This window comes from Vombatus ursinus, unplaced genomic scaffold, assembly GCF_900497805.2.
Source record: "Vombatus ursinus unplaced genomic scaffold, bare-nosed wombat genome assembly UNPS02014781.1, whole genome shotgun sequence".
Taxonomy (NCBI): domain Eukaryota; kingdom Metazoa; phylum Chordata; class Mammalia; order Diprotodontia; family Vombatidae; genus Vombatus; species Vombatus ursinus.
The window spans coordinates 32,791,812-32,812,585 of NW_020954559.1; the positions used below are offsets into that span (position 1 = coordinate 32,791,812).

At 35.6% G+C, this 20,774-nt stretch overlaps 1 protein-coding gene across 1 annotated transcript in view; it reads left to right on the forward strand.

The window, feature by feature from the left end:
* Window positions 1-20,774, forward strand: part of LOC114046106 (unconventional myosin-XVI-like) — a 682,808-nt gene that overhangs the window by 521,329 nt on the left and 140,705 nt on the right. The window contains exon 28 of the mRNA XM_027866360.1: window positions 20,301-20,403. Within this exon, the coding sequence (XP_027722161.1) occupies window positions 20,301-20,403 (103 nt within the window). The remainder of the gene's footprint in view (window positions 1-20,300; window positions 20,404-20,774) is intronic.

The window sequence follows — 20,774 nt, forward strand, 5'->3', positions numbered from 1 at the left end:
ATCTATCTATCTATCTATCTATCTATCTATCTATCTATCTATCTATCTATCTATCTATCTATCTATAAATAAATACATTTTCCCCTCCAACTACCCTAATACTGACAAAGGTTTCATGAGTTACAAAAATCATCTTTCCATGTATAAATGTAAACAGTTCAACCTTAATAAATCCCCTATAATTTCTCTTTCCTGTTTGCCTCTTTATGCTTCTCTTGAGTCTTGTATTTGAAAGTTGAATTTTCTATTCAGCTCTGGTTTTTTCATCAAGACTGCTTGAACATCCTCTATTTCACTGAATGTCCATTTTCTCCCCTGAAGGATTATACTCAGTTTGACTGGGTATGGGTAGATGATTCTTGGTTGTAATCCCAACCCCTTTGACCTCTGGAATATTATATCCCAAGCCCTCTGATCCCTTAATGTAGAAACTGCTAAATCTTGTGTTATCCTGATTGTGTTTCCACAATACATGAATTGTTTCTTTCTGGCTATTTGCAATATTTTCACCTTGACCTGGGAACTCTGGAATTTGGCTATAATATTCCTAGGAGTTTTCCTTTGGGAATCTCAGGAGATGATCAGTGGATTCTTTCAATTTCTATTTTGCCCTCTAATTCAAAAATATCAGGGCAGTTTTCCTTGATAATTTCTTGAAAAATGATGTCTAGACTCTTTTTTGATCATGACTTTCAGATAATTTTTAAATTCTCTCTCTTGGATCTATTTTCCAATGAGATATTTCACATTGTCTTCTATTTTTTCATTCTTTTGGTTTTGTTTTACAATTTCTTGATTTCTCATAAAGTCATTAGCTTCCATTTACTCCATTCTAATTTTTAAGGATTTTCTTCAGTGAGCTTTTGGACTTCCTTTTCCATTTGACCAATTCTCTTTTTTAAGACATTCTTCTGCTCATTGGCTTTTTGGACCTCTTTTGTCGTTTGGGTTAATCTATTTTTTAAGGTGTTATTTTCTTCAACTTTTTGGGGGTCTCCTTTAGCAATCTGTTGACTTGTTTTCATGATTTTCTTGCATCACTCTCATTTCTCTTCCCAGTTTTTCCTCTACTTCTCTTACTTGCATTTTAAAATCTTTTTTGAGCTCTTTCATGGCCTGGGACTGATTCATATTTTTCTTGGAGGCTTTGGATGTAGGAGCTTTGACTTTGTTATCTTGTTCTGGTTGTATGTTTTGATTTTTTTGTCAAAAGTAAGATTCTATGGTCTGACATTTTTTGTGCTGTTTGCTCATTTCCCCAACCAATTACTTGAGTTTTAAACTCTTTGTTAAGGTAGCAATCTGCTTCCCGTGTGGAGAATGCAATGTCCCAACCTTTGGGGGTTTTGTACAGCTGTACTTCTAGGGACCTATAAATTTTCAGTTCTTCCAAGGTGGTATGATCAAGAGTGAGGTCCTTTCCTGGCCTGTGCTCTGGTCTATGAGTGACCACAAGCACTCTTTTCTGCCTTGGAACTGTGAGGAGGATTCCTTCTCCACCGTCACTACAAGCTCCACCACGCCAGCACTCCTCCTTGCCCCAGGATCACCACCCAGAACTGTGACCCAGATCCAAGCATGGGCAAAGCAAGAGACTCCTGCCTCAGCACCAGCAGAGAGATCACTGCAATCTGCCTTTAATCAGCCACTTGATCCCCCCTCCATCTGTGGGCCAAGAGCTCTGGAGCTCCAGAAACAGCTGCCATCCTGGGGCTGCACTGACCCTGGGGCCAGACCAAACTCCTCTATTACCATGGTCCAATAAACCTTTCCTACTGACCTTCTAAGTTGTCTTTGGTGTTTGTGGGTTGAGAAGTCTGGAAACCACCACAGCTCCCCTTGATTCAATCCCCTGAGGACTGCTCTAGTCCCTGAGGCCTGGTCTTTGCCTGGATGGCGCACACTGAACTGTGTTCATCTCCCAGTCTGGCAAAACAGACCTTTCTGATCTACCAGCTAGTTTGCTTGGGATGGAAATTTGTTTCACTCTGTCTTTTTGTGCTGCTCTATAATTTGTTTAGAGCCATTTTTTACAGGTATTTGGAGGGGTTTGGGGGAGAGCTCAAGCACGTCACTGCTTTTACTCTCCCATCTTGGCTCTTCCCTCACCCCCCCCCCATTTGGGTTTTCTTTACAGAGATACTGGAGTGGTTTGTCATTTACTTCTTTTGTGAATTAGTTAAACAGAGGTTAAGTGACTTACCCAGGGTCACATAGCTAGTGAGTTTCTGAGGCTGAATTTGAACTCAGGTCTTCCTGACTCCAGGCCTAGCTCTATCTACTAAGCCACTAACTTAGCTCTATCCACTAAGACCTAGTTGCCTATCAATTTAATATATTCATTTAATTTTTATCCTATGTATTTTATGAATTAAAAAATATTTTGAGAAGGAACTTACAGGCTTCACTAGACAGACAAGGGTTTAAACACAAGTTACAAGGAGGTTAAGAAACTCTATACTTACTAATCACTTTTCAAGATATTTGAAAAATGAAAATATTCTGAATAATTTGAAAAGCCATAGATGCCCTTATTACTTTAATAGGGCTGAAGACATCAAGAGGCTATTAGTAACACCTAATCCATATTCTTGTTTTATTTAACACCTCTAGTTGCATAATTTAATAGATACTGAATTGCAATAGAAACTGAAGAACTCTTTCAGTGATTCTAACTTCATCCATGCAAAAAAAAATTCACCTTTAAAAATTAATATCAATATGCAGGTGATACTAAATGACTATACATTGTAAAGTATCATGATCTCCAAATAAAAATGCAGGTAATCCAAAAGACACTAGATATGTATAGTGTAACTAAAGTCATCTGGAGCAAATTCCCAATGATAATTAGCTTGCAATATGTTATTTAAAAATATGTTATCCAGTAAATATATGAAAAACAACAACAAAAAGAATATGCCAATCATACTATAAGAGTGGAGGTGACATAGGGTCAACTGTAGTATTGCATTGGTACCCAAAGAATGTTACAAGACTCTGAGGAAGGTCTCCATTATATTGAGTAGATATGTCTTATGGAGGATAAATGGTAAGAAATGGACAAGAATCATGTAGGACATGAAGGTCTGAGTTGTGATCTCTACTGGTGCATAAACTAACCATATTAATTAGTCACATATCCTTTAAAATATGAAAGTAAGCAGTGCAAGTCATTAAAAATTTTGAACAGATGAATGTGGTAAAATAGTATTTTAGGAATCATATTCTGGTAATAGAGCAGAAGGATATTTTTTGTGGGGGGGATAAATTGAAGGCAAGAAAATCAATGAGGAGTCATGAGATGAGTGCATACAATTAGATGATCATGGTAGAAATGTATAAAAAAGGACTTTTTCAAAAATCCTCATGCAAGAATAGCTGTTGAAATGTGTTAATTGCCAGAATATAAAGAATGAGGATTAAAAACATTTGGAAAGGGTTACAAGAACATTTAGAGTCCAAATGACTGCCAAAATGATGGTACTATCAAGAGAAATAACCCTTTCTGAGTGAAGGTGGGGGGAGGTGATGAATTCCATTTTAGAATTGTGTGATATGTTGTACTAAACCTCTAAAGTCTCTTCCAACTCAAATAACTTTAGAATTCCAAAACAATGTAGTTGTCTGTGAGCTTAATAAGAATATAATACCACAACGTACTCTTCCTTTTGGTATCTTGCACATTGCAAACCATTACAATGCCTTGAGTATAATTGACACTTAACAAATACTGATTAAATTGAATGTTGACTTTGAAATAATATTGGGGCATCCAACTGGGAATGTTCCATAGTTGTTTAAAGGTACTTCAGAAATAAGTCATGAATTCTGTACACCTTCAGTCAAAATTTCAGGTCTTGGACTCCATGACTTTTTTCTAGGATTAAAAAAAAGATCCAGTTTATATTAATACTATACAAAACACACAGTAATGCTCAACAATTATGTTAGAAGGGATAATTCTACTTTGTTTATGACAATCTAAAGATTTTATACAGTTAGAAGGAAGGTAGGGATTATCCAGATTTTGAAAGTAATTTATACTGATATATTTGTCCTTCAGCAGAATGGGGAAAAAGATTTATGTAGACATCTAAATTTTACAAATAAAACAGGATTCACTTTTGTGAGTTCATTCAAATGAACATTTATTTAATATGCTATATTTTATAAATTTGCAAAAGTAAATTTTTCTCTACACAACCTTAGTAATCCAACATCTAGGTGATTTTTGTCAAAGCAAATGGTGACATCTACCCATTCTCAGTTATGCTCATAAGGATACAGCACTTACATGATTTGAAATTCAACAAATAGGAAATTTTTTAGTCTCCTATTCTGATTTCACTGATAAACAGTATTCAGTGGGGAGACAGTGATATTCAACATCAGCTCATATTTTCATATATAATTATGATGGCTAAACTCAGAAAATATTAATACCTAAAGAAATGGAGAACTTTTAATGTCATAATAAAGCATGGCAAACAATTGTGTTGTCAATTCTGTGATAATTCCATATTAATCTTTCTTTTTTCATAGATGTAGAGATGTCATTTAAGTATAAAACATCTTTAGTGTCTCCCATTACTATTAAGCAAAAATTTTAACTCTTTTGACTAACATTCAAAATCTTTCACAGTCTGGCATTACAGTACCTTTCCAGCCTTATTGCATATTATTCCCCTCCATCTATTCCAGCCAAAATGGACTACACTCCAGCCTCTAAACATATCTTTTCTTCTTTCACTTACATGCATTTTACTTGTATTGTTCCTTATGCTAGCAATACCTTCCCTTTGCCTTACCTGTTGCATTCCTATATATCCTTTAAAGTGCATCTCAAATCCCACCTTCTCAGATATTCTTCCTATTGCGTTGGTCAGTAATGACCTTTTACCTCAGATATCACATGATTTTGGCTATCTCTAATGGTCTTATCATGTAATATTATAGATGATTACTGAGTTTGTGTCATCCTCATATAAAAATGTAAATTTCATGAAGAGAGAGACTATGATTTTGGCTAAATTTTGTATTTTCCCCAGAACCTTGCAGTGTTGTACACAAAATTCATCCTTAAATTTTTTGTTGAATTAATGAATGAATTCTAATATTTTTTTTAGTTGAGGTTTTTTATCTACTCATTACTGCCTATCAGTTAATGATACTGTGCTTGAATTCCAAACATATGTGAGAATTTCACACATCTTGCATTTCCCAGCAGGGACTTAAGCTTAGTCAATATTTTCATATAATGACAGTTGGCAATGAGTACAAAGTGCCTTAATTAAGCCAACAAGTTATTATCCTTTACAACAGAAGTGTAAACAGGATGCTGATTCATAAATTTGCTAATTGTTCTTCCTTGATGCCAAACTGGTTCAGTTCACGTTTAGTTATAAAATACATACATCTATGAAATCAGAGGGAGTAAACCAAAACATGTAGTTCACTTTATGTGGTTTTATAACTACAATAACTAACATTGAGACAGGGTTTCATAGTAACAAAGATTTCCATAAATCATTTCTTTGATCTTTACAACAATCCATGAGGTAGCTAATAATTTGTATATGAGAGTTCAGTGATGCCATTCAGTGGTAAAGACGACACTTGAACCTATAGTGTCTAATTCCAGATCTGAAAAATTTTCTGTTGCAGCATGCTGCTTCTTACTATACATTTTCTTAAACTTGGCTCAACATAGTATATGCCAGCCAATGAAAATTAGCATTCCCTGTTCCCCATTTTAAGCATCAACCATATTTTTATTCCTTTGGCATTCAATTTTCATGTATTACTTGTTGCCTGTGTTTTCAAATTAATGCTCCTAAATAAAGACCAAAATGCAAATAAATTAGAATATCAATCCTGACGTATATGTAGCTAGCTAGTTTTCCATCAGAAAGCTTCCTAAATTATATGGGTCAAAAAGATCATTATTGTGTTTAAGAATCTTGAATGACTTTAGCACTATGCTATTATTCCAAGAAAATACTAATTTTATTCCTAAGCACCAAATGTGTAGCATATGTTTGTGTGTATAGTATATCTACATGTGCAAGAAAATCAGTTAAATGTCAGAATAAACTTGCTAATATATTAAAAGGAAATATCACCCTTTAATCTTCAGATAAAGCCGTATATATTGAAACCCTTTTTGCTCAATGCCTATGAGAAAAGTAACCTCTAATTGGTGAACAAAAATAGAGGAGTACAGTTAGGTTAAAGAAGAAACATCTCAAATGTATAAATATATCTACCTGCATTAGTTTCATGTTACTGCTCAAAGGCAGGAGGTCAAACTGACCTCAATAAATGTCTGATGAAAGACCAAATTGGTACAGGAATAGAATAATTTTATTTAAATCATGTCCTTAAAGAGGCCTCTTGTTTAGACTTAAAAACAAATGAACATCTGTTCTCCTCAGTTTAGCAAAACAAGCTGTTCTTGTACCTGATCAATCCAAGCCCCTGGTTTAGCAAGTGAATTGTGCAATGCACGGTAAATAAAGAAGTAATACACATCATTCCAAATGCAAAGTACTGAACGTGCTTAGCTTCCTCCTGCGTGTAAGTGGATCAGAGAAAAGTGTGATTGGCTTCATTGCCCACAACCATTATTTCAGCCCCATCACATAGCCAGTCCCATGTGAGGGAATAGTTCTAAATGTTCTTTGTGGTAGACAGCACTAGACTGACTTTGAGCAGAGCTGGGATTATGTTTCTAGAACAACTAAAGAAGATGCCTGGAAGAAACACAGCTCATCGTTAAAACAAAATGCTATCAAGCGAGTGGAATTGCTTGGGGAGTGAGCTTACTGCAGATTTCCTGCTAAGACATTTCTAATTTAGTGTTTCATTTTAATCCATTTATTGAATAAATAGGATGTTGTTATATTGCACAATCAAAATGAAATGGTGATGCCAGTTTTAAATAAGGGAACTTCAGAGCATTGTCATGTAAATTCTTAGCAGATGCTGTGAATTCATTTTTATTTGCATAGCTGTATCGGCTAATCCCAAGAGCTGAAGTATAATTTAGCATTCTTTTTATTATTCAGCCACCATATTGTCTAGCATGAGGGAACTCCTGCTTAATTACATGAAATGCATGAATGAATACCATAGGATTAAGATAATATCTCCCAGCGATTTGCTTTTCTCCAGGGATTTGAATTCAGGTGCCTTGGAAATAGTGATTATAATGGAAGTGAAACCTGTATACACTGTGGTAATTCAAATCTGCCACATTAAACATTCCAAATTTCAACATATCACCTATGGTCAAAAGTCTCTGAATGATAATGAATATATATTAGCATTTTGGAACATATAGCTAAAGATAAACAGAGAGACAGATGACATAGAGATAAAAATTAGATCAAGAGACATGTATACATATGCATTTCTCCATATAATTTATGTATATATGTATATCTCTGTGTGTTTTCAGTAAAACTTACAAAATCAAAATTTTAGTGCTAGAAGGAATGTCATAGCTGCTAAATTCAACCACTTCATTTTACGTATAAGGAAAATGAGGTACTTAAAGAGTAAGTGCCCAAGTTCACAAAGCTAATCAGTGGCAAAGGCAGGATTGGAATGTAGGTCTCTTCACTCTTGAAATAATATGCCTTTGATTATAGCACATTGTTCCTTATATAACTTCTCCATCATTTTTAAGACCTTGTACAGCATGAGAGATAATAGGTATCACAATGAATGGTAACAACTGTGATGAAGCATTTTATTTATTTATTTATTTATTGTGAGGCTATTGGGGTAAAGTGACTTGCCCAGAGTCACACAGCTAGTGAGTGTTACGTGTGTGAGGTCAGATTTGAACTCAGGTCCTCCTGACTCCAGGGCTGGTACTCTATCCACTGCGCCACCTAGCTCCCCCAAGAATTTTATTTTTAAGGAGAAAAAGAGACACAGATCTTTACTGAAATGAGTCAGCCAACTAGCATTTAATAAATGTTAGTTGACTAGTAGACTGATGAGTTGTAGGAAGGTAAGTCACTATTTGCAATAAAAAGTAGGTGATTCAGGGCTAGAGCTCAGGAGAAAGACTGGATATTTAGATTTGGGAGTTATCTGGTCAAGGAATAAAATTTAATTCATAGAACTGGTGAAGTCCTTGATAGAAAAGAAGAGGAAGTCTTGGGGGGCAGTCAGAGGCTGGGGGTAGTACAAAGATGATGATCAAGAAAAAGAATCTGAGAAGCAGCAGAGGAGAAGCCAGGAGAGAGAAGTGTCATGAAAACCCAGGAAGAAGAGGGTACTATCTAGAGGGTGATCAACAGTTTAAAATTCTACAGAGAGGTCAAGAAGGATGAGAAATGAGAAAAGGTCACCAGATTTAGCAATTAAGAAACTACAGGATAATAATTTTAGAACTGAAAATCCTTTGAACTCATCTAGTTAAATCCTTTTATTTAACAGATGAGGAAATTGGGTCCCATAGAGGTTATATGACTTGCCCAAAGGCACAAGGGTAGGTAGTGACTGAGCTGGGATCTCCTGTAACATTGAAGAAAGAGGATGTGGGTGCCATTTTCCAAGTGTATGTCCAGGACCTGGAGGTGGCTAGGTGGCTTAGTGCGTAGAGCATTAAGGCCAGGAGTTAGGAAGACCTGAGTTCAAATTTGGCCTCAGACACTTACCCGTTGTGTGACTCTGGGCAAGTCATTTAATTTCTATTTGCCTTAATCTACTTGAGAAAGAAATGGCAAACCACTCTAGTATCTTTGCCAGAAAAACAAATGGAGGTCACAAAAGGTTGGATATGACTGAACAACTAAACAACAATAACAAAAAGTCAAGGCCCAGAGGAGACAGTTCTGCGTTTGATCTATCTCAGTTCAATTCAGCATGTAGTTTTTTCAGGGTCTACTATGCACACATGCTATGTTGGACTCCATAGGGGTACAAAAGATGAGTAATAGATCCTCTGCTTCCAAAAAATTTATATTCTAGTAAATAGGATAAGTATTTAAATAACTAAAAATAATGTAAATGCCAGAAGAGGAATACAAACAACAAAATATGGAGGTTCAGAAGAAGAAAATTATCAGATTCAGTTTGGAACATCAGGGAAGAATTAATAGAGAAACTCTGGAAATTTTCCTACAAGAAAAGACAAAAATTCAGTAAGTGGAAATATAGGTGGGAAGACAGTAGGGAAGGACAGTAGAAACAGTAAAACCATCAGCCCAGAAGAAAGAAAGGGTTGCACACTATTAGGAATTGAATAGGCTTGGTTAGTTGTTGAACAGAATACATATAGCAGCTAAGTAATCAGGAAACAAGTATTTGTTAAATGCCTAATATGTTTCATGCAGTGTGCTAAACAATGGGTGACGAAGCTTAAAATATAACTTGGAACCTTATTGTGAAGAATTTTGAATGCGAATCTGGAGAGTTTTGACTTTTCTTTGTAGAAAGGTAAAGGGGTCATTGAATGTTTTGAGCAGAGAAATATTGATTGGAATTATGCCTTAGGAAATTAACCTGGCAATATCATAAAGTATGGATTAGATTTGTAAGAGACCAGTGTTCTAGTACAGTTGATCTTGTAAATGGATAAGCCAAAAACGCAATCATTTAATCCCTGTTAGCATGTTCCTTTGATAGAGGAAAATTTCTATATGGACTTGAATTACCTCTAAGAACATCATTCATTTCTATAGATATAACATAACTATTAAAATGCTTCTAGAATCATCAGCATGATGGTATTACCAGCTCTGCCTCCCTACTGCCTTATTAAACATCTTGCCTTTTTTTAGTGACTACATGAACAGTTATTCCAACAATATTAAAGCTGGCAGTGACAATGAAGAAAAAGATAATGGTGAATGGGTGCATTATGGAAAGAAAAATATACCTGTGCTGAGTTTTAGTGGAACTAACAAGTAATGAAATGGTCCACAAACATTATGGAAAGTGATTTGATATGAGAAATTTCATTATTCATTACATACCTCGAAGACAGAAATATAGGTAATATATGCAAAATAGTAGATGCAAAAGTATTGTAGCAGTATTTGTTGTGGTAGCAATGAATGAGAAACAAAATCTGTGCCCGACAATTGCAGATTATCTCAACCCAATGTGGTCTATAAGTGTAATAGAATAATATTGTGCCATAAAAATGAGAAATGTGAAGAATGCATGGAAACCTAGATGGCCTTTATGAATTGATGCAGAGTGAAATGGGCAGATTCAGGAGAATAGTTTGTGCAGTAATGTAAAGGAAAACAACATTGAAAGATATCAGAACTCTGATCAATAACATGACTTTAGTGAACTGATCACAAAGCTCTATCTCCTTCAGCAAAGATGTGGTAGTATGTAAGTGCAGAATGAGTTACGCATTCTCACATATGGTCAAAACATTTCTTTTATGATTACTTTTCTTTGAAGAAGGTCTCTATTGAGGGGGTAAGAGTAGGCAGAGTCCTTGTGAAGTGACATTAGTGTTTTAAAAAAAGTTTCAATACAATATTTATTTAATGTAAATTGGCAGACAGACTGATAGATAGATAGACGGATGGATGGATGGATAATATCATGTCTTTCCAGAGGATATTAGCTTCCTTAGGGTACTACCTGTGTAAACTTGGTCAAGTTAATTAACCTTTCTGAGCTTCAGTTCCTCATCTGTAAAATGAATAGATTGAACTAGATGACCTTCAAAGTCACTTCCAATTCTGACTCGATGATTTATGGTAGAGTTAAGCATTCATTTTACCTAGCTTGCTTAGCACAGTGTCTGGCAGGTGATTAATAAATACTTATGGATTGATTTATATTTACATCTCTCATATAGGATTTTGCACATAGTAAGTGTTTGATAAGTGTGTTTTTTTTATCTAGAAAAATAAAAGATCATAGTATTCCTATGTAGATGAGGAAGAAATATGACTTTAACATCTGTCATTCTATAATGGCCATGTCATTGCATTAATCCTCTGATTATGATAGTCTCTTCTCCCAATATAAGCTAGATAATCATACCATCGCACATTTTGAACTGGAGAGGAACTTTCAGGCCATCTAATCCTATGCCCTTCTTTTATAAGGAAACAACTGAGACTGAAAGAGGTTAAGTGACTTGCCCAGGGTGACAGAATTAGGGTTAGAGGCAGGATTCAAACTTCCAATGCTATTGCCAAAAAGAATGGCAATTTTTCTTCATAAGTGGAGCAAGCCAGCAGCAAGTCCATGATTCCTGTATATTGGAAGCAGAACAGAATAATGCATTGAGCCCTCAACTTGCAAGCAGGAAGGCCTGGGCTCAAATCCCAACAATAACTTTGTACTAATCACAATTTCTCTAAGATTTGGTTTTCTCAGCTATAAAGCCATTATAATAGCACCTATCAATGTTGTTGTGAGGGTCAAATGTGATAATATAAAGCTTAAAGCATTATGTAAATAGAAACTATTGTTATATTTATACTAGAGTAGCATTTCTTTCCTATCTAGTTTTGCAATAGTTTACTATAGGCATATATTTCTAAAAATGAGCACAGTGTCTAAAGGTACTCTTGGGAAACTAAAACCAATTACAAAATATGACTAGCAAACTAAAGAATATAGGTTTAAAACACATATTCTGTCTCTATTTTCTGTTTTGATTTATTTTGAAGGTTGTGTCTGTGGAGGCAATTCTATATTGAGGATAGGCACGCACTTTGTAAAAAACAGTAGAAGGGAGAAAATTTGTACATTTTATGGACTAAATAGAATTTCTATGAGCCAAATGATTTTCAAACCTATAGGCTCTTCCTGGCTATAGCACTTTTTTTTTTCAAAGAAGAAGAAAAATCCCTTTATCTTTCTTTTTCTGTCTCTGTTTCACTCCTCACCCCTCCACCCACTTTAAATAGGTTTTATTTTCCTCTCAAGCCCAGTTTCTTTCCTTTTCCTTCATACTTTTCTCTGTTTTCATGATGCGTGTCAGCCCCGTTGCTAGGCAGCTGTTATGCTCAGCATACCACTCAGCCTTCAGAATGCTGGAAATTAGCCCTGAATAGCTAGAAAATCACCCACCTGCACCTGCACCATGTTTACCGTGAGAACATGATGTGAAGAGGAAACGAAACAGTACTGTGAAGCTAATAAAATGAATCTCTAGTTGAACTTAGCCAGGCAGCTACATTTATTGAATACACACAGCCATACTATGCCCAGAGGGGAGTTTTAAAAGGAAGTAGTTGGAAAGGGAGATAGAAATATCTTTATCCCTGTCTTGAACAAGCTTAAAATCGGAGATGTCCCATAGAAAAATGAAGGCATAGCATAAAAATGAAGGAACAGCAATGAAAACACAAATAAAATATAAATAAACATAATGTATACTTGTCACACAAAGAATTAATACTTTAGAACATATACTTCCCAAGAGGGGGAGTTTAGTAGAGTAATCGGGGCTGGTAGCATAAGAGCCTTTAAGAATGGGTTTTTTCTTTGAAAATGATGAGGAAAGCATTTGTATTTGGCAGTCTCCTTTCTGAGGAATTTGAACATTCAGGACATATGTTAGAAAGGAAGGATTTTATAAGATGATTTTATATTCTTCATGAAGATTTTCACCACTAACCTTGTTGGTCTTTTAAAATAATTCTTTATAAGACATTATATTTGACCTGAAAGTGTCTTGATGCCGTGAGAGCGGGGAGATATACTGCTATGTGAGACCATTTTCTCTTCTCTGGTCCTCCTAAGTGGCTAGGTAATAAGAGAAGGCCAGTATTATAATAAGTGGAAAGAATAATCTCCTGTCATTGAGAAAATTACTCCTGTTCTTTTCATCTCTCCTTTTTAGTTATTTTTTAAAGTTTTGTTGATGTGTTCTTTTTTATACATTGTATTTACCTATTACACCCATTCCCCAAGAGTTGCTTCTAACAGGAAAAAAAAATTAAGCAAAAACTAACATAGTGACCTAGTCTAAAAATGCATACAACATTCCATATCTGCAGCACCACCACCACACACAAAAAACCTATCTATTAAAAATGAATTAACATAAATCTTTTTTTCACTATCCCTCCCTCTGTCTTTGCTCATTGGGGGAGAAAAGGAAAGAGAAAAGAACAACAAATTACCTATAACAAATATGTATAGTTAAGCAGAACAAACTTCCTCATTGACTTTGTGTGTGTGTGTGTGTGTGTGTGTGTGTGTGTGTGATTCTACATAGTAAATCTGTCATCTCTGTCAGGATGTGGATGGTATGTTTTACCACTAATGATTTGGAATCATGGATGTATATTTCATTAATTCTAGTCTTTAACCACTTTCAAAACTGTTTATATTTACAGGGCCTTATATGTTGTTCTCCTGGTTCTGTTCATTGCATTTTTCATCTGCTAATGTCTTCACTTTTTTTATAATATTGAAGTTAGAGTATAAAATCCTCTTTTTGTTTTGCTTATTTCACTCAATATAAGTTCATAAGAGTATTTCTATGTCCCTTTCAAGTTCCCAGTTTCCTCATTCCTTATAGCACAAAAATATCCCATCACATTTATATATCATCATTTACTCTTCTTCTACATTCTAATGTTCATTCTTTAATCATCATTTTGATATTCTCTAGGCTATGCCCAGCTTTATCTCATCTTCTTGAAAATGAAGAAAAGCAACATAAACATGGTCCAATTCATGATATAATTTCACATACTAATTCCAAAATATAGCACATCCAAATGTCGAGTTAGTTGCTTCACGAACTACCTTATTCCTGATATTTAACTTGTGGCTTATTTCTTTTCTTCTACCATTACCCATTTTTTGGTTTCACATCATCTTTACTTCAGAATATATTTCTTTGCCCTCTCTCACCTAGCAAGGCATTCCCTTGTAACAGTAACTATACAATAAAATAAAATAAAATAAGATAAAATAAAATAAAATAAAATAAAATGACAGAAAAAAGTGTTCTAGCTAAACTGACCAAACCCATGACCCACGTCTAACAGTAAAATGCAATGTGCTATAGCCAGTAAGGCTCAACTCTGAAAAGAAGGAAGCAAATTTTTTTCTGAATCATCCATGGAGCTAAGCTTCTTGGTCATAAAATTACATAGTATCTGACACTGGTTTCTTTTATTTGTCAGAGTTAGTCAGGATTCTATTCCTTTCTGCCAAGGGATTGGTTTCATTGCATGTCATCATGTGCAATCTCATAGAACATGTCAGCTGTTCAACTCATTTGTAAATATACTAAATTATATTGCATATATGTTGTTTCTTATGGATCCTGCTTGGTATACTATCATTTGAGAATTTGTCTGTATTTCTTCCATAATCACTCTCACCATGTTAATTTATCAGCTCATTTGACAATAATAAACAGTTTAAAGGCAATGTGCAATAGATAGGGTGTTGGACTTCGAATAAGCAAAGCTTGGGTTCAAATTCTGCCTCATATATTTATTGTATGTGACCCAGGGAAGTCACTTAACCTCTAAGGGAATGGCCTCTGAGTTGTCTTTTAGATACGAACTTATTATCTCCAATTCTGTGATCCCAAGATGTAATCATAGTCCCAAAGACAGGCTCATGTCCCAATAAGTGTATCAGTTTGATTAGCCCTCTGCAGAGAAAAGAATGATCTTTTCAAACAGTGGGCCAGTGAATTTTTCTTTGATTCCAAGCAGATTTCTAGAATATGTTGTTAAAGGATGGCTAAACATCTGAAAGAGGAAGGAATGATGATAAAGGCCAGAATGGCTTCATCAAGAACAGATCATGTTCCACTCTAAATTCCTTTTCTTTTTGACATGGTTACAGGACTAGTAGATCAGTGGAATGTTTCCCTAGATTTTGTAAAAGCATTTGAGTCTCTCTTGATATTCTTACCACCTGTTCAACTTTCACCAAAGGTTCTTTCCAGCTCTAAATATATGATTTGAGTTTATCATTTAAGTTCTATTTTTTGTTGATGGTAATGATTTTAAATGAGTACTAGCTTCTTAAATTTTAGTAGACAAAGTGCTGGGGTGTCTTTCCTTTTCTAGTATTTCTGTTTTATCTCCCACAGTTAGTGCTACACTTTGTAATCAAAGATGTTGCTGCGCTGCTAGTGAGTTTTGTCCATAAGTATATGGATACTTGAAGAGTCCTATGCATAATTAGTAGTCCCTTTTTTCAACACATTTTAAGTTTTTGGGTTGTTTTTTTTTCTTTGAGACTTCATACCCATGAAATGCTAAACAAGTGACTATTTGTGATTTCCTCTTATGATCTCAGGTGGCTCTTTTGAAGTTCAAGTTCAAAAGAGTGATCCCCTTTCTGATTGGTTTACTTTGAGTCTTTGAACAAAAAGATCCAAAATCTTTGGTAGAATGTGGCATAAAGCACCAAATCTTCAAATTCCTTGCCTATAGATCAGAATCCATACTGCATCTCTTTGCTTTTTATTGCCTTATCTAGCTCAGCAATAAGGAGATGGATATATCATAAGGACTGGTATGTGATTTCAATAGTTTAAGGAAAGTGAGGAAATTTTAAGTTTAAGGTAAGGAGATTCTCTCTATCAGTGCAGGTTGACAACTTCTCTGAAACTTGTTGGTTAGAGCACTGAAAGGTTTAGTGAATTGGCCAGGATCACATAGACAGTATGTGTCAGAGGCAAGACTTGATTCCAACTCTTCAACAGCTCTGTATCCATTATGTCACACTATCTGTCATGGGATGAAAGTATATTTCATGAGGAAGAAAAGTCACTGACAATGGGTACAAGTTCTTTTGTGCTAATAATATCTCCCATTTCTAAATATTTATTTTTTTAGGCCTGACTAAATAAATACTCTTTAATTATTATGATCTTTTTAGTTTCTAATAGAAAATAATTAGAATGAGACAATCTTCAAGTATCAAAAGAACAATTAAAAATGAGGACATAAAACCTTTGGAGAAAGATTTCATCTCTACCTGGTAGGTTACCACTGTGTTTAGTTAGTGGAAATTCATCCATTATTTTTTTTTAACAAACTCAGAAATTAAGCTATCTATAGTCATATAAAAATGTTTTAAATCACTGTTGATTAGAGAAATGCAAATAAAACTGACTCTGAGGTTCCACATCACACTTATCAAATTGGCTAACATGACAAAATAGGACAATGATAAATGTTGGAGAGGATGTGGTAAAATTGGAACACTAATGCATTGTTGGTGGAGTTGTGAAATGATCTAACTATTTTGGAGAGCAATTTGGTACTATACCCAAAGGGCTATAAAATTGTGCATACCCTTTGATCCAGTAATACCACTTCTAGGTCTGTATCCCAAAGAGATCATAAAAATGGGTACAGGACCCACATGTACAAAAATATTTATAGCAGCTTTTTTTGTGGTGGCAAAGTATTGGAAATTGAGGGGCTGCCCATCAATTGGGGAATGGCTGAACAAGTTGTGGTATATGAATATAATGGAATACTATTGTGCTATAAGAAATGATGAGCGGGGGCAGCTAGGTGATGCAGTGGATAGAGCACCAGCCCTGGAGTCAGGAGAACCTGAGTTCAAATCTGGCCTCAGACACTTGACTTACTAGCTGTGTGACCCTGGGCAAGTCATTTAACCCCATTGCCTCACCAAAAAAACAAAACAAAACAAAACAAAAAATTAATGCTCAAAGACAGAATGAAACAATTTGGGGCAACTAGGTGGTGTAGTGGATAGAGCGGATAGAGTGGATAGAGCACCAGCCTTGGAGTCAGGCACACCTGAGTTCAAATCTGGTCTCAGACAAAGCAAACAAACAAAAAAATAAATGATGAGCAGGCAGACTTCAAAAACATTTGGAAAGATTTACATGACTGATGCAGAGTGAAATGAGCAGAACCAGGAGAACATTGTACACAGTAACAGCCACATTATGGGATGACTGACTTTGATAGACTTGACTTATCACAGCAAAGCAAGAATCTAAAACAACTCCAAAAGATTCATGATGGAAAATGCTATCCACACCCAGAGAAAGAAATATGGAATCTGAATGCAGATGGAAGCATACTATTTGCTCTCCTTTTCCTTTGTTGTTTTGTTTGATTGCTTCATTCTCGTGGTACCTCCCATTAGTTCCAATTGTTCTTTACATCATGACTAATGGGAAAATATGCTTAACATGCATGTGTATGTAGAGCCTATATCAGATTGTACACTGTCTGGGGGGAAGGAAGTAGAAAATTTAAAACTCAAAATGTTATGAAAGTTAATGTTGAAAACTAAAAATAAATAAGTTTAAAAAAACAAATAAACATTATTTTAGGATGAAACTAGACTTCATTCTTGATTAGATTTCATTCTTGATTCAAACTTCAACAAGTGTAAATTAGTTAGTCTTGGAAATGTCAACTCCTTTACTTAACATTGTTCTCCTTTGGCAAAATTTATCTGTCTGAGAAAGAGTTTCGTTTTTGTTTTGTTTTGTTTTTTGAGATTGTCACACAATTTGAGAGTGGAAAGGAACCTCAGTGGACATGTATTCCGATTAATGCACAAAGGAATTTTCAGTTTAAAATATCTGGCAATTGATAAGCCAGTCTCTACTGAAAGACCCCTGAAGAAAAGGAACCACCACTTTTGGAGGCAGCTTAACCCACTTTCGGACAACACTAATTGTTCAGATTTTTTTCCTGACACACATCAAGCCTAAATTGAACTCTTTGTAATTTCCACCCATAGCTTCTATAGTGGCAGTGGATTTTTCCAGCAATGTTGTCAGTATTGATTTTATTATTAGTTTTTGAGTGAGAGGAGAAGCAGGAATGGGGAAAGGTCAGGGAGGTGTCCATTTGTGTAGTGGCAAGACTGATGGCAAGATGCCCTCACTAGCTAGGTTGTAGTACCTTGGTAGACGTCAGGTTTGGATGAAGCATAGCCGAGGCATCTGGGGCAAGGTGGGTTTGGGGGAGGAGCATGGTGATTGATTACCTTCCAATCCAGATAACTTCATCTTGGAGGGAGTCCTAAACTAAATAGAGCCTGAGGAAAGAGGTAAGGGTCTTTGGATATCTGGATCCAAAGGATTGCTGTCCTGGATAGGGAGAATCTGTCAGCAAGACAGTCTCACTGGCTAGTTCCAAGTGGATAACAGAAAGGATGGAACATGATCACTGGATGACTTGCCCATTTGAACACAGCTAGTAAATAAACATCAGAGATGCTACTAAACTCTAGATCTCCTGACCCTCAATCCTATTCTCTTTCTACTATGGGTATTTAAAAAGTATTAAATTTTACATATATTGTGTCTTACTGTGATAAATTGTTGCCAGTACCTTTTGGGGACTTGAAAGGTTCTTGGGAGGCCTGCATGTCCCAAATATTGGCCAACATCTGCTCCCTACCTGATTCTGAGAAATTCCTGCTTTCCTCACCAACCAAAAAATGATTACATCCAAAGCGAGTAGGAGGTAGGACTCTGATTCAGGACAGTTAGGGAAAATATTATTTCCATAAAAGAACACTAGGTACTCCAGTCATCCCTAGATCATTTTAGCCCATTTAGTATGATTAAGTTGATGAGCTGGAATTTTTCATTCCCTTGCCTCTGGCATATCAGCTTCACTATGTATTGCTTACCCTTTTCTATTTTTATAAGCAGTCATACCCAGAGCTTGACACTTGAGTAAAGTCTATATAAAAAGAAGGGATCATGCTGGGATTGATGTGTTTATTTTGCTGACTAAATGATGGAGGCTTTCATTCCGGAGAAAAGAAAATATTTTTGCTTTTGTTTTTGGTCAAGTTAGGAACTTAAAGAGTTAAGAAAGAAAATAAGAAAGCATGCTCATCTAAAGAGCTGAATAGCATGGTTTTCTCCCATATGCATTATTTACTGTACTTGCAGCCTTTGCAATACTGCCCACCCACCCCCTCCACCCCCATTCAGTGAATCTCTTATGGATGGCATTTGCAAAATGAAGAGCCATACATCAGTCTTACATGACTGTCAATTGGTTTCTGCAATAATAGCAATTCTAGACTCTGAGTAAATGTGGTAAATAAGGGTGTGTAGTTGTTTGTTTTTTCTTCTCCTTGCCTAATTCCCCTAAGTGAATTGAAAGGCCTCATTTTAGGAGACACCCAATTAACTACAGCTCACATTAGAGAAAACTGTCAGCCATTCTGCAGAAAAGAGCAGAAATTTTATGTGATAATGATATGTGCTTCCCCTTAAGTTTTGGCAGAACTTCATTCTGGCTTACAGTGCAGTATAACATGATATTGATAAACAGTATAATATAGTAGCAGAAAGAAAGTTAATGCAAATGCTTTTGTTTTTTAATGCACTATTTGCTCACGTGCCAGGTGAAATGCCAAAAGGAGGGGGAGATGGAAGAAGAAAGGCTTAACAAAGAGCTATCAATTGGTTGGTGGAACACTGTGAAAGTCTCTTATTTCTCTATTGATAGGAATTTCAAACTTACATTAATTTCATCTGGAAAAGGTGAATATGAGGGCCATGGCAAAATAAATGATTCTAAACCTTCCATTCCAGTAAATTTAGAGGGATTCAGGCAAACAATGTGAGATGGACAGAAATCTTCTTCAGTTTTTAATCAACTCCAACAAGGAAAAGGAAAACACTGAGCAGAATCTTTGACCACATCCCTTCCAAATGAGCTTGGAAGACATAAGGATGTAACATGAAGTAGGGTTAAAAAGCCCTTTGTCTCTTCAAATGGAACTTCTGTCTTTCTTCACACCTTCATTTATATCAATATGACTGGCAGTTTAAAAGAAGAAAGGAGAGAAGTTTTCCAAAGTCTTTATATTTTCATGTTAAATGACTTCTGAATAACAATTGCTTCATAATAACCATCTAAAAAAATTCTACAGATCCAACAGAGCTTCAAGAAATGTTAGTCTTGTAATTTTACAAATTAAAAAGAGACTAAGAGATCTTCAGATTTATCTACTATTTTAGTATCCTAGGTTCATAGATATAGAGCTAGAAGAGATCTCAGAAGCCATCCGATCCTATCATTTCACAGATCAGGAAACTAAGGCTTGGCCAAGGTCAGACAAATGCCAAAGAGGAGATTTGGACCCAGGTCCTCTGACTCTGAAGGCAATTCCTTCTTCTTAGTTGAAATCTTTTTGTGTATATTAACAGGAAAAGAACAAAGAAATAAATAAAAATCCAGCAAATCTAAACTGCTAACCAGTTACATAGAGCTATTTACCTTCCAAATTCAATCATTGCTATTTGGTTTCTTTCTGTGTTAATCAGTCATTTTCCTGATTTTTTTTTTTTACAGGTATAAGGCTTTGGCTGATACATTGCTGGGAGAGGAGAAGAAGCTGTCGGCTGAGGAGAAATGTCAGCTTGTGCTTCAACAGTGTAAATTACAAGGCTGGCAGGTTTGTGACCTACAGGCAACTAAAATATGAGTTTAAGATTTTAAATAAGTGACCTGAGTTACTTCCGTTGTGGTAAGCCGCCACAGTATTATTAGCAAAAAGAGATCCTTTTGATGTGTTGGACATAAGCAGGACCTTAAATGTATTCCCTGGAAATGAATCAATCTGTTTGATTTACTGATTTTAGCTATGTAGTACACTGCTAACAGCAATCAGGTAGCTAGTAGAGGGAAATCAAAGGGCTCTCTTTTGTGTAAGAGGCTGAAGTTAGGAGAGTACAATTAAGCTTGCATGGTTCTCCTCTGCACTTTGCTGCTAAAAGCTTTTCAGCGTACCACAAAGTTAGCAGAAAGCCTAGAAGCAAAGGCTAT